Source organism: Penicillium crustosum (genome assembly GCF_028827405.1).
Source record: "Penicillium crustosum strain IBT 35664 chromosome Unknown utg000001l_segment0_segment0, whole genome shotgun sequence".
NCBI lineage: Eukaryota > Fungi > Ascomycota > Eurotiomycetes > Eurotiales > Aspergillaceae > Penicillium > Penicillium crustosum.
This window is the reverse complement of record NW_026623122.1, coordinates 949,367-963,059: the sequence shown is the minus strand read 5'-3', so window position 1 is coordinate 963,059 and position 13,693 is coordinate 949,367. Positions and strand designations below refer to the sequence as shown.

The window sequence follows — 13,693 nt, the reverse complement described above, 5'->3', positions numbered from 1 at the left end:
GCTGATCTGCGGGGCAGAGCGGGAGCAGACACCTAAGGCAGGAGCTTGACCTTCTCAGGTCATCTTGCCCTAATCTTGGCGGTGAGCCTTGGAAGATTGAGGGCGGTGACAAGCACATGAATATAACTATAGTTACATAGTAGGTAGTAGAGTAAATGTTCACTGTAACTCACAGGGCATGGTTAGATATCACTTCACTCCACAAACCAACCCCCAGGCGGATGATCTTGATTGGTAAAACCCTTGTCCAACCCTGGAGTCGACATCAGATCCAGACTAATCCTCATTTGTATCCTCTAGACTTTTCTAGAATCGGACCACTACAACTATTTAAGTGGCTAGATCGTACATATTTATCTCTATAAAAAATATTTTGGCTTCGAAAACAGAGTCTATAGCTTTTTTTATCCCCGAAGACAGGATATCGACGTTCAAAGGTATAGGGCTATGATCTTATAGACCGTATAAGCTCCCGGTAACATCTACTTATAATACAGTCCCTCGCTTTATAATTAATTAGACCATCCATATCTATACTTGCATAGATAAATAATGCATTATCGTCCATACCGCCAAGCCTCCTCCTTTGAATAACGGCCCAGCGAGGGTTCTCCTAAGTGATGTATTCTAGTTGAGCAAAGAGTGCTTGCTAACCACCTAAAGACCAAGTTTGAGGATTAAGCAAAGGTTTTGGGTCGAGTAACTTCACACACCTATACCCCAGGAATATATCCTACAAAAAATTGTCTTTTTTTGTAATGGCAAGTGTTGTATATGACCTCAAGACCAAGCTCGGTGTTTGGTCATCGGAAATCAGTCGAGCCTTCGCAGATATAGATAGCCTCTGTTTTAAAGATAAATTAGATAGTATACCACTATGGAGTGGGTCGATGGGCTATGAATCAAGAAGAAAAACACATAGGCCGAGCAATAATTGGCCAAGTAGTTATCCATGGATATCATGCCTGTTTTCTAAGGCGTTAGTATCTACCCACGTGACTAGAGTATCTGCGCGAACAATTTTTGGGAAGGGTCCGGGATGATCACCAACCCATCACACCCCATTTTTCACAGAATGGCTGCCAGAGAGCCATCCAGGTACCTAACAAGGGCATTTCCCCGGGCCTCAGTGCCATCAATTCGCCCTCAAGGCTTTTTATCACGCCGCAATGTCTCCGATGAAGCCCCGGTGAGGCGTCTGTCGGACCACCTGACCGAGCTGGAATCGGCGTCGTCTCTGTCAACGGCTGTCCCAGACAGCGCAGCAGCATCGTTTGACCCGCTTGCACGGGCAGCCGCTCGCAAGAACCAGCTTCCCCGAGGCCGGTAAGAGCACTCCGACTACATGTCCAGTCATGCGCATCCGCAGACATAAAAACAACATGGAAACGCATCCAATGAACAATACCTAACCCCAACCCCTTCATTACAGATACCAATTCCGCTCCCCAAAATACAACCGTGGTCCCCTCCACCCTCACCAACCGCCGCCACCATCCCACCCCTCCTCCCGGCTGTTCGTCCCAGGCCCCTTCTCCGCGCCCCGAGCAGAGCAAACCTTCGACTCAACCGTCTCCCCTGACATCATGACCCTGTGCTACGTGCACACACCTCCAGGCTTCAAGCCTCCCCCGAAGTCTGCCCGTCTCCGCGAGTGGGACGACAGCTCGCCATACCACAAGAACCGTGTCCTCCGCGGACCCCGTGGCGGCGACGTCCTGCGTCTTCTCCGCAAGCCGATCAAGTTCAACAACATCCCGGAAATCGAGCGCATCACAATCCATAGTTATGTCAAGAATGCCGCGGCTGAGAGGAACTCTTCTTGGTTGCACGTTGCTGGTATTGCCGTTCAGGCTATCTCCAATGTTCGCGTTGAGACTTTCAAGTCCAAGTCTAACGTTGCTCCTTGGGGTATTGCGTCCGGCCGCGACTCTGTCGCTGTTAAGGCTGAGCTGTACGGCGAGAATATGTACCACTTCCTTGGCAAGTTGGTTGATGTCGTCTTGCCCCGTATCAAGGATTGGGAGGGTGTCAAGGGTTCCAGTGGTGATAGCAGTGGTAACATTACTTTCGGTCTGATTCCGGAAAATGTTGCTCTGTTCCCGGAGCTTGAGGTCAACTACGATATGTAAGTGTGCTCTGCGTTTATACAGTTGTGTCAAAAGGCTAACCTTACTTCAATAGGTATCCTCCCAAGATGATCCCCGGTTGCCACATCACTCTCCACACTACCGCCAGAACTGATAAGGATGCACGACTCCTCCTGAGTGCCATGGGTATTCCTTTCTACGGCAAGATTGTGAACTAAATCGGGTTTACCTGGTGATTACTCTTGGTCTTTTTATTATATCTCCTTTTGGATAGTCTTATGATATCCAGCATGTAACTTTAGAGAAGACCTGCATAATGGTCGTTGTGATTATTCGGAATCGTGTACTATCTTTGGCTTAAATTCAATCTACATTTACAGCGGACAACAGTACACAGGATGCTTAGAAAGCGACAACAGGAACCTTTTTGCTCAGTTGTAGTATACTACTAAAAAAAAGAGCCTATGCCCAAAATAATTGTTCAATAGACGGGAATTTCACCATCATACGTAAAATCATACATACATGTATCGAGGCGACACAGGAAAGAAGAAAGGGCAAGCAAAATATAATTACCGCTGATTATACGATAGGTGCAGCCAGGAACTCGCACTGGAGCAGTTCATCAGCACTAGGCCGTTGCTCGTACTCCAAGTGGAAAGTCATGTCGAGGAAATCCACAGCCTCCTGGCTCACATGGTCTGGCGCAGGGGGCGAGCCTTGTTGCTGCCAATAGCGAAAATGGCTTGCAACTGGCTGCAGTCCGGGAAGGGGTGGGCACCAATAAACATCTCGACGACGAGACAGCCCAAACTCCAAATATCAGCCTTCTTGGTGTGTGCGGTCTGTCGCACGACTTCGGGTGCCATCCAGTACACACTTCCTTGGAGGGAGGTGCGGTGGATATGAGCGCCAGCGCCACCGCCACTGGCGCGGGCGCCGAGGAGGTGAGATGCTTCGACACGCTTAGAGATACCAAAATCGGAGATCTTAACACCACCCTTGTTGTCAACTAGAATGTTGGCACCCTTGATATCACGGTGGATGATATCCCGGCCGTGAAGGTATGATAGACCGGCCAAAATTTGTCGAACGAAGTTCTTGACAAGTGGTTCTTGGAAGGTGTTGTATTGCTTCAGCATTGTAGCAATAGATCCACCAGGCACGTACTCCAGGAAAATGTTAAGATATTGGTCGTCGGCGACGGTGCCAAGATATTGCACAATGTTCGGGTGGGACATGCCTTGCAGCAGTTCGATCTCGTGCTTAAGAGCATTGACCATGAGGTTCTTCCGCTGGTCGAACTCTGTTCCCTTGGTAGCAGATGGGATTTCAACCTGCTTGACAGCCATAAGCTCTCCAGTAATAGCATGAAGGGCCAGGTAAACGCTTCCGAAAGAACCCTCTCCGATTAATGATCCCTTCATCCAGTTCTTTGGTGCAAAGTTATTTCCAGCCAGGAAGTCTACAAGGCCATCATCCTCTTCTTCGCCATCCTCGGCTACAATCATGCTCATCCGATCGTTAAAGGAACCGCCATCTGTGGCCGCAACACTGAGACTCTCAAAGCTCTGTCGTGACTCGCGCAATGGGTTTGGTTCGTCCGAGCCACTCTCAAAGGAGACATATGACTTTCGGTTAGGTTCAGTGGGTGACTCTTCCTGAAGTGGCTGAAGGGAACTAGACGCAATAGAATCCCGATACGAGGCTTGAGGTAGGTTGAACTTGGAAACTGAGATAGGTCGTGGGGCTCGTACTGCCTGTGCCACTCCAGGGCCATGGAGCCATGCATCGGCAATGCTGGGAATTGGAGGTAATTGAGGCAATGGCGGCAGGGGAGGGGCATCCTTCATACTTGACGCAACGCTGTAGTTGCTCACGACACTCATACGACTTGCGGCACGACTCAAACGTTGAGATCTGCGCATGGTCTTCTCGATATTTTCTCGATCATGGCTGGGGAAGAATGATTGTAGTTCGTGAATAATCATCTCACTTGGAGGTCTCTGTCCGAAGAACGAACGGAGCTTAGCCACCGGATTTCGTTCGTTGTTCGGTCCTTGCGATTCGTCAACACTAGAGTTGGATGGGCGATGTCTAGGGCCTAGCGGAGAAAGCGGCTGTTTAATATTATGCCAAGATTCGCCGGTAAGTTGCTGGATCTTGTGTTTCTGGCGTTGGTTGGAATTACTCAGAGCGTGCTGGTGGGTGGCCTGGCTTTCATCATATGCAAGCTGAGATGCACGACGAAGCTCGTCTTCATCGGGCTCCCCAGCATGAATCTTCCGAAGAATCAACCGACCTCGCTCAGACTTGTTGAAGCCATCGCAGATGTCCATGAGCTCCGACTCGGTGAGCTTCCGGCAATTTGCTTGTTCTGGGTCCAATCCATCCAAAACATAAAAACAATAATTTCTGTATTGGTGTTCAGGAAGCTGCAGTTTCTTCAAGACACACAAAATAACTTCATCCGTTGTTCTGCAGTTCCGGATATCCAACACCTTGGTTTGTCCACCGGTGTGGATAACACGGATGACTGGGGAGTTTGACGGGAGAGGCCCCATCGTGAGACCATCGAGACTAGGATTTCGAGGATGGGAGCTCGGTCGACCTTCATTCGGAGTACCGGGATTTCGACCAGAACTTGAGCCACCTGAAGATGGATGATTAAGGTAGTCCTTGCGCCATGGACCTCGTTCGGAGTCCCCGGCTGGTGGCGACGTGGGCTGAGACAGAGATTTGCTGTTTAGATAACCATCATCAGCCAGCTGAGATGTGCGTCGGTATGGTAGGCGGGAGTGAGTATGGCGGGAGGAATTTGAAAGTGCTGTGGCTTCAAGCGCAGCTAAGGTATTCTGTGTCGAGAATTAGCATAAAGTAGAAGATACGGGTATATGTCACACAACCCACCATGTTTTTCTGTCGTGACGTTGTTCCGGATTTGTTTCTAAGTTGCTTGATAGCGATGAAGATGCGCACTCGGTCGCCAACTTTCTTGATGCCCATCTCTTGCAGGATCTTTTGGTCGCACTCAAGTAAATTATCTCCATTGAAATTATTGGCTATAAATCATTAATGATATCCTAGGTGCAAGTCAGGATGGCTGTGCGCATGCGTACCTTTGAATATCGACTCATATTCCCCACATTTGATGCTGTGAAGCCAGGCGACCACTCGTCTCTCATCCCAGGCCCTGTCGATGGTCAGAATCACTGCAGAATCTCGGGGAATTTTTTTTAAGAAGCCTTACCGAATCGATGCAAGCTCATCCTGCCCCTCAGAGAGCTCCGACTTTGTTGGGCTGGCAAACCCCATCCCATCCTGAGCTCTTGTGGCCGTCGCGGGTCTTTGGGACGAATTGGGATGGTATGCGCTCGGTTGTTGGGATGCAGATACACCAGTAGGTGCGGAATATTGCTTAGGAGCCAACATGGCTAAATCAGGTCAAGCGAATGACTCGTCGGGTACACGTGCTGGTCGCTTTGCGATTGATCGGCACGGCGTTCTTCCCACACTCTCGGGGGTCCTTCGTGTCAAGTTGAACCGGGAATCCGAAGAAAGATGCGGCAGCAGTCAACACATAACCTCGGTTCCCTAATATTCAGTCAGCCGCATGTCCCAGGTGGGTTTGGGTCTCACTCGGCCCCGGCGGGGGAGTTGTGAGGGGTCGGTAGAGGGAACGAGGCAGTAAAGACGACCACAATGAATATTGGAAGACACCGACCAGGATAAAACAATGGGTGATTCCAGCAGAGCGGGCAAAATCAAAATGGGTGACCTCAACGATGCAACTTACCGTCTGAGCTTTTTTTTGGGTGAGATCGGGGCCACTTAGTGTGGTTTGGATCTGGCTATCGAGATCACCGCTCCCCACTTGGGAATGGGAAGGAGATTGACAGAGATGAAAAATCGGAACAAGGCCAAAGGTTCAAAAGAAGAAGTTTGAAGTTCAAGATGCGAAATCTGGAACCTTGGAACATCGGGAGTTCTCTGACTAAGGTGGTACATGCAGCCCTGGAGGCCTAGGCGTATCCAGGGGGGGCTAAGCCCGATATTTCCTCCACGCGTTTTATCTCTGAGCTGTCTCATGTACTAACTAGTACCATTTCGGTGTACGGAGTATGTTGTACTCGTTTCATCTAAAACCCCCACTTTGGTTCTAAATATTCAAATAGTGAGTTATTGTGGCTCAGAGCTATTTAAAGGCGGGGCTTTCTTATAATAGCTCGTATGAGTTCACTTACGCTTGTAGCCTTGAAGCAAGTAGCACTTAAAAAAAAATTTGGGGCTCTGCTTATATATTAATTGGTGCATTCCAAGGTTTAACCATATGAGTTGGTCTATCCTACTGTCACATTCTCTACTTTCAAGGCTACGTGCAGAGTACAATGTCTGTACTCAGACAACTTTGATAAGGTTATGGGCTGTAGATTATAGCTTGCCACCCCCTTGCCTGATAATATAGATCGACGGTGTCTCAAGGTTGTTTTTGCCGATGTCTCCATATGTTGTATGTGGGTATCCACCTACAGAGTACTCCCGTACAATATAGTTAGCTAGCACGCTTTTAGGGTTTCCGTTTGAGAATGAGACGCTATCTGAGAAAATATACAGAACAACCTTTGGAATGAATAAAATGATAGTAATAAACTAAAAAAAAGAGTGAAATCTGCTTATAAATGTTGATCAAGGGCTTTTATGTCTTTCATGGTCTGAAGATGGAGAGTTGCAAGTTTTCTACTCTGACACAACGCTAGTGTGCTATTCTTTGATATGGGTCTCATCAGCTTCTGGTTTAGGACATACCTATGTAGCATCCTTTAGTGGACCAGCCGCACAAACTAGCCGCAGTTTGCCATATACTATCCTTATATCCAGTGGTATCCACACTGGAGAAAAGCTAGGGCTGGCACCACCATCTTTTCGGCTACTATGGTTCTTCTCGACTCAGGGACGGTTTCAGATAGGGATGGCTATTTGTTAGACCAGTTCTATATCGAATTCACTTTTCAATCCCATTTAAACCCGACTATGGCGATAAACCACCAAAACGGAAAGGTGATACCAGCCCCCACCAGTGAAACACTGGCTCTATCGGGTGAAACTGCTCAACTAAATTATAGGCTTGTCTTATATCGATCAATTTACTTTGCACGGAGGAGTTGGTGTGCATTTGGTTGCTAGTAGGGATCTATTGAGCCCAATTAAAAGCCATATTGTCTCACTGGAGTAGAAAGAAGGACAGTATGTATACGGAGTATATATATCTACCTAGGTACCCTCTCTACTTCATAGTAGCTGCCATAAAACACCAAGAACTACCAACTTCTTCTGTTTTTTTTTTTATCTACTACTCTATACCCAGTAGAAAAGGAAACACGGGGTTTATAAAGTACATGTAGTTTCTTTCTACTATATATGAATAAAACAATAGGGCATTTAAACGGGAGCACTACAACCCTTACCTGGAGCCTTCCACAATACCAAGGTTGCCATGGACATAACATCTATCCCATCAATGCTTTATATGTACTTCTCAACCAATTCTATCTACACCGGACAATTTGCAACCGAATAACACTCTCCGCACCAGTGGAGACCCGAGCGCATGCATACCCGGCCTGGGCATCAGCATCAAGCACTAGGCTCATCTCCAACACGTCTCAGGCCATATAGTAAGGGGATCAGACCATTTTACATACGTAGAATGGAAAAAATAAGAATCCCATGTGCTTGCATACTTGTCGAGCCATGTAGCTCTATACAACACGTGACCGTCCCCTCACTGTGGGGGTTTTAGGCCAATTTCCCCGCTCAAACAGCCCGCAGCCTCAAATTCTTCCCCTCTCTAGTGCGCTCCCCCATTCCATCCCCAAAACCCCAAAAACGATGGAGGACGAAAAGTCAGCCAAATCTAAAAAGAAAGGTGCTACTCACCGAAAGTCTCTGTCGTGTGAATATTGCAGTCGATCTTTTGCTCGCTTAGAGCATCTCCAACGCCATCTCCGCACCCGTTGAGTAACCCCCTCTTGCTCCCGGCTCCTTGGAATTCGTCTAATGTAGGACAACAGATACAAAGGAGAAACCTTTTTCATGTGACATTTGCTCCAAGTCATTTGCTCGGAGGTAGGCTCTTATGGCGCTTAATTCCCGGAATAGAATCCCAATCGCTTATCAATATAATTTTGCAGTGACCTTCTAGTGCGACATGAGCGATTAGTCCACCCTGCCGAAAGTGCAGCCAGTCGAGAACATCGGGTTCAGAATGGTCACGAAAACAACCATGAAATACCAATCCAGTCCAACCTCACCCAACCCGCCCATCATGAGTCGCGCATGCTAGAGCTTGCAGATGCCATCCCAGTCCACACCCAAGTGCCACCAACACCAGCTGAAGTCCAGATTCAGACCCCATCGATTATAGATACACCTCACTTTAATCCCTCATGGGGATATGATTTAAATCTTCTATCTCATGCCGCCAGCCATGTTGCTTTGGAGGGTCAACAGGAGAGCCTAGAGTCCATGAGAAAACCACCACACACAGCTGCTCCTATATCACAACCACTTCCCCAAGTTCAGGAGAGAGCAATTGCCGATAATTATGGTGTAGAGCCTTCGATTCTCGATCTCACTGATCTTGGGGACCCTGTCCAGGATTTCACGGTTTTTTTGGAAAGTGTGGGTCTGTCGTCTGACTGGGACTCTGGCGTGTTCTCGTCGGTCGAGGAGCCCATGCTACCGCCAGGTATGACGATCGATTCAAAACCGCCCCGTGAGACGATATCAACACGACTTGGCGGTGATATCATGAATGACCCGCGGGGCCCTGCGGAAGACCACCCATCCTTCTCGAATTTTGGATCCCGGCTGCCATCACTGCAACCGGAGTCGCACGAAATGGACGATCGTATCGGTCTTGCCGATGAGAGTACGCGACCCGCGTGGGACATCTCTAATGCAGATCGCCAAGCGTTCATTTCGAAACTGGAAGAGTTTTCGTATGTTCTTCCGAAAGGATTTATTCCGCCATCGCGCCATGCCCTATCTCGGTTCTTCGCCGGATATATCAACGGATTGAACGAACATCTTCCGTTTATACATGTCCCTACGCTATCGGTTGCTAAAACTTCTCCTGAACTTACGCTAGCGCTGGCAGCTGCTGGTTCACACTATCGGTTTGAAAACAGCCGGGGCATTGACCTTTTCCATGCAGCCAAAGCAATTCTATTAGAGCGACTTCGTCGGCGAGACAGCAAGCAGGTGCCTCAGCCGTCATGGAACTATATATCTCCACCATCTGGGTTTCCTAACTCTCGTGGTTCGTCGATGATTTCTAACACGGCGAGTAGCCCCTTCCAACATCATCAACAAATGCCAAACGCACCGCTCAGCGCATCAATATACACGCTTGATGACTCAGATGCTCATATGGAGGTGATTCGAACATTTTTGCTGCTGACTGTCTTCGCGTCCTGGGAACGACACCCAGAGCTACTGCGGGAGATTCTCTCGCTTCAGAGTACTTTGGCGAGGCTTGTACGTGAACATGGCCTGTCTGAACCACCTCCCACCCCAGATCCTATCAGCTGGGAGGAGTGGGTACGGAGAGAAGGCAACAGACGCACAAAGCTTATTGTGTATTGTTTCTTCAACCTCCACTCGATCATGTATAACATCCCTCCTTTGATTTTGAATGGGGAGTTAAAGTTAAACATGCCGTGTTCTCACGAGCTCTGGAAAGCAAGCAATGCCCCACAGTGGCGCCGCGTTCATCGCACCAGGCATGGATCAGACGTGCCTTTTCAAGATGCTTTTGCCAGACTCTTCTTGAAATCATCCATGTCAATTCCGTCGGCACCCATCTCTCCCCTTGGAAACTATATCCTCATCCACGCCATCATCCAGCAGATTTTCTTTGCTCGACAGCTCTGTCTTTCCGCACCTCATATGCAGGGCACTAGCTTAAGACCTGACGATTTGAATGTACTGGACAATTCATTGAGTGCGTGGAAGGCTTTATGGAAGCGCACACCCGAATCCAGCATCGATCCTCAGAATCCAGCCGGTCCAATTGCATTCACTTCCACAGCACTGTTGGGGCTCGCCTACATCCGTTTGCATGTTGACTTGGGTCCCTGCCGTCATCTCATCACACAAGACCCAGCCCAAATCGCAGCAGCTCTGACCGAGTCCCCTGCCATTGCACGTAGCCCGCGGCTGATCATGGCGCTGCTTCACTCAGCCCATGCTCTTTCAATCCCAGTACGACTGGGAATTGACTTTGTGGCAAGGACACATTCGTTCTTTTGGAGCATTCAGCATTCGCTCTGCAGTCTGGAATGCGCTTTCCTTCTCAGTCGTTGGCTGCTTGCCATTCCCACAACGCAGTCTGAGCAAAGATTGTCGGAGCATGAGCGGAAGTTGCTATTGTGGATCAAGAGCATGATGGATGAAACCGAAATGGCTGTTGATCCCCCTGGTGCACCTGATATGGAGTTCATGGCGAATCCTTACAAGGTGCGACAGCTTAGTGTTGCGATTGTCCGTGTCTGGGCGCGGACTTTCAAGGGCAATACTAGCTGGGCAATTGTTGATTTGGTCGGCTCAAGCTTGGATGCGTATGCAGATCTTCTGGAATTCTAATTTAAGGGTTTGGGGGATCTGTCATTTGGGGAGGTTGGTCTTTGTTCTATTGAGTGAAGAACCTCCAGGTGTGGCAAATGTCGGTGTGTCACCATGGCGCACGGGGATTGAGCTTGATGCTTGGCCCACACAATTCTGGTGCAAAGATGCAAGTTAACGTCTCTGCCAAGAAAAATTTTTTTAATGGCGTCTCTGGAATGGCCATACTAATGATCCTATGTTTTCTCTTTTGGAGGTTGTCTCAGGGAGTTTTTGTATATGGGGGACTGGGACATGAGGTTATTTGCGTTCAATGTTTGTTTGATCTATATGTATTATGACTTCGTCACTTGCTTAGTGCTGTCTATACCCTACTGGTGTTTGTTGTGGACAATAGCAACTTCTTATCTTGTTTCATTTGGCCCTCCTTTTGTTTCTATTAGAACTTGCATACAGTGATGATCTCAAAAGTAACTCTGTTTTCCATTCTTGAGCTTGTTCTTTTTACCTATTTTAGTTTGAGTGGTACAACATGGATGGAATAACCCCTATATAGACAAAAAAAGGACAGTGAAAGTATACTCGTCTGTATTTATCCATTTTGGTCATTATATCATCTCTCATATAAGGGTTGTGGTTTGATATCCCAAACGAGCCACAACGTTTATCTCGAAGTCTATTTACCAGGCACCTTGTTGCGATTTCTAGTGACGCTTGTAGGGACGAACTTCAAAGCAGACATAGATTTTTCCAGCTCATCAATGTCCATGTCATTTGGTGATTTCCTCTCGGGGACTGGTGTTGCCGGTGGGTTCGATTGAGACGCAGAGCTTCGGCGCCGCAACCTGCCCTCCAGAGCAGATGACGTTGAGATACGTCGTCTGTGACTGTTCATGGGTCGCAGCATAGATGTTTGTGCATCGATACCATCATTGACAATGTAAAAGTTGTAGCTCTGTAGAAAATATTAGTGACATAAGGGCGCTATTTGGAGCTGGCTTCATACCCGGGGAAACATGTGCTTGTCGATAAGATGTAGTCGTCGTTTCTGTGGGGTTGAGCATTTCCGCTCGCAGTCTTCGATGAAACATCCGTACTTTTGCTTTTATTTAGTAACCGATTTGATAGGAAACGGGTTAGAGCTTACAGTCTTATCCCCCCGGGCTCGCCGCGCAGCAGCTAGCGGGTCATGGTTCTCCTCGATGTGTAAGTTGAGCAAATGACCAGTGGGGAAGTTCTTGCTGCATTCTGAACAGCGGTTGACATGAGACTGAAGATAATGGACTTCGTAATCTTCGTAGGACGTGAACGAGAGCGTCTCGCGGTGAGGCGGTAAGGAGCAATGCATCACTTCGGGGAGAATGTTGGTACCACTGTCGATGAGCTTGTTGCGCTCAGGAGGAGGAGTCGTAGTATTCACTGCAATTGATGATACTGATATTGTGTCATGATCGAGAGATGAAGATCTCGAGCGACTTCGGGGTCGTTTAGACATGGTCTAATTCACCTTGCATATAGTTAATTGATAGGTCACCTTGGCGAGAGTACAGGAGTACGGAGGAGGACAGCGACCATGCGAGATTTAATTTCTTCCACTCTCCGCCTTCTCGGTATAGAATACATGAGGTTTTATACTCCGTATATTTATAATTTTTTGGGGGTAGACAGTAGATTTCCGAGGTTAGCGGTTAGTTAGTTAGCTATTTATACATAGGCTCATAATGTAGCTTAGGTAGGTTTCAAACAAATGTTGTGTCAAGTACTATGCATTTATGCATGCTGAAATTACCAGGTCTTTACAAACCGGAAAATCAATGGACCGTCATGATAACGGTACCATACAAAAATACATACATTGCTTAATCAGCTATGTCCGCCGAGATTGGAAAAGAGCGGATCTTGTCATTTTAGTTAGTTAGAGAATTTACATATGTCAGATTTACCATACATTGTCGTATCCGTCTATTTCTGTCAGTTATGAGCCCGGCTTCGTTCCAATTAAGATCTGTCTACAACATATAGACCATCTTTTACCTAGCTGTCGCCGATTCACAGTGGTTTTGACAACGGTCAACCCCTGAATCGTCGAAGCACCCCTATCTCCTTCGAAGAAGATCAGATTCATCGACGAAAATCGACAATAATGAATATTATGTCAAGCCTCTCCGCGGCCTCCTCCCGCGTCATTTTGAAGGATACAGAATCATGGGATGCATGGCTCTCATATATTAAAGCAATTGCAGTTGCATATAAAGTATGGGATCAATGCAATCCGTCTCTTAAGGAGGAAGAACGTCCTAAATTGGAACCACCTGAAGAGATCATCTCTGTCAAAGATGCCATAAAAGAATACCCAGAACACTGGTTCAATGTGAGGCTATCCCTAAAAGCAGATTGGGATGCAGAGAACAGAGCCTATCAGTCGAAACTACAGGCATTAGATCTAGTGGCGGTGGCAATTAGGCAGTCAGTTGATACTCCCTACCAGCCCTTTATCATTGATATACTATCACCTTTGGAGCTGATGCTCAATCTCCACAAACGATTTGCACCAGAGAGCGATCCTACATACAAAACTAAGCTCCGTCAACAGTGGCGGAACCTAGATAGAGGCCTAGATCGGAACACCGACATCGAGAAATGGCTTCTAAACTGGGAATCGCTTTACCAATCGTGTAAGAAGGCAAGGATGCCAGAAGCAGAGGATGCCACGAATCAATTCCTTGAAGCAATCTCTATAATGTCGCCTGGATTCTATGAAACATGGGCTCTCAGAGTACAGGATAATCAGGACATCCCTTTCTTCGAAATCATGACTCGGTACAAAGCCCACTGGAAGATTACCCATGGCAGGCCGGCTGCGCAAAGAGGCATCTCAAAGGCTGCTTTCTCGACATGGCAAGGCAATGAAGAAGCAAAGCCTATAGAGGCAAGGAATGATGGCCTAGAAAGAAGGCTATGTCCATGTGGCAGGGTAA

The 13,693-nt window shown here is 47.6% G+C and overlaps 4 protein-coding genes across 4 annotated transcripts; 2 read left to right on the top strand and 2 right to left on the bottom strand.

Annotated features, from left to right (window-relative positions):
- Window positions 1-1,039: 1,039 nt before the first annotated feature.
- N7487_000360 (mitochondrial 54S ribosomal protein uL5m) lies at window positions 1,040-2,355 on the top strand (the record flags this gene model as incomplete). The annotated part of the gene is made up of 3 exons (XM_056868108.1): window positions 1,040-1,326; window positions 1,433-2,128; window positions 2,185-2,355. 3 exons carry the CDS (start codon window positions 1,040-1,042, stop codon window positions 2,306-2,308), a joined length of 1,107 nt encoding a protein of 368 aa, XP_056732892.1. The 3' UTR covers window positions 2,309-2,355.
- A 427-nt stretch (window positions 2,356-2,782) lies between these two features.
- N7487_000359 (STE11 family mitogen-activated protein kinase kinase kinase) lies at window positions 2,783-5,522 on the bottom strand (the record flags this gene model as incomplete). Its single annotated transcript, XM_056868107.1, has 4 exons — window positions 2,783-4,945; window positions 5,001-5,152; window positions 5,210-5,283; window positions 5,341-5,522. 4 exons carry the CDS (start codon window positions 5,520-5,522, stop codon window positions 2,783-2,785), a joined length of 2,571 nt encoding a protein of 856 aa, XP_056732891.1.
- A 2,457-nt stretch (window positions 5,523-7,979) lies between these two features.
- On the top strand, window positions 7,980-10,736 carry N7487_000358 (C2H2-type zinc finger protein; the record flags this gene model as incomplete). Its single annotated transcript, XM_056868106.1, has 3 exons — window positions 7,980-8,103; window positions 8,162-8,216; window positions 8,282-10,736. 3 exons carry the CDS (start codon window positions 7,980-7,982, stop codon window positions 10,734-10,736), a joined length of 2,634 nt encoding a protein of 877 aa, XP_056732890.1.
- A 655-nt stretch (window positions 10,737-11,391) lies between these two features.
- Window positions 11,392-12,210, bottom strand: N7487_000357 (uncharacterized protein; the record flags this gene model as incomplete). Its single annotated transcript, XM_056868105.1, has 3 exons — window positions 11,392-11,670; window positions 11,722-11,811; window positions 11,863-12,210. The coding sequence occupies 3 exons, from the start codon at window positions 12,208-12,210 to the stop codon at window positions 11,392-11,394; spliced, it is 717 nt and encodes a 238-aa protein (XP_056732889.1).
- Window positions 12,211-13,693: the final 1,483 nt, after the last annotated feature.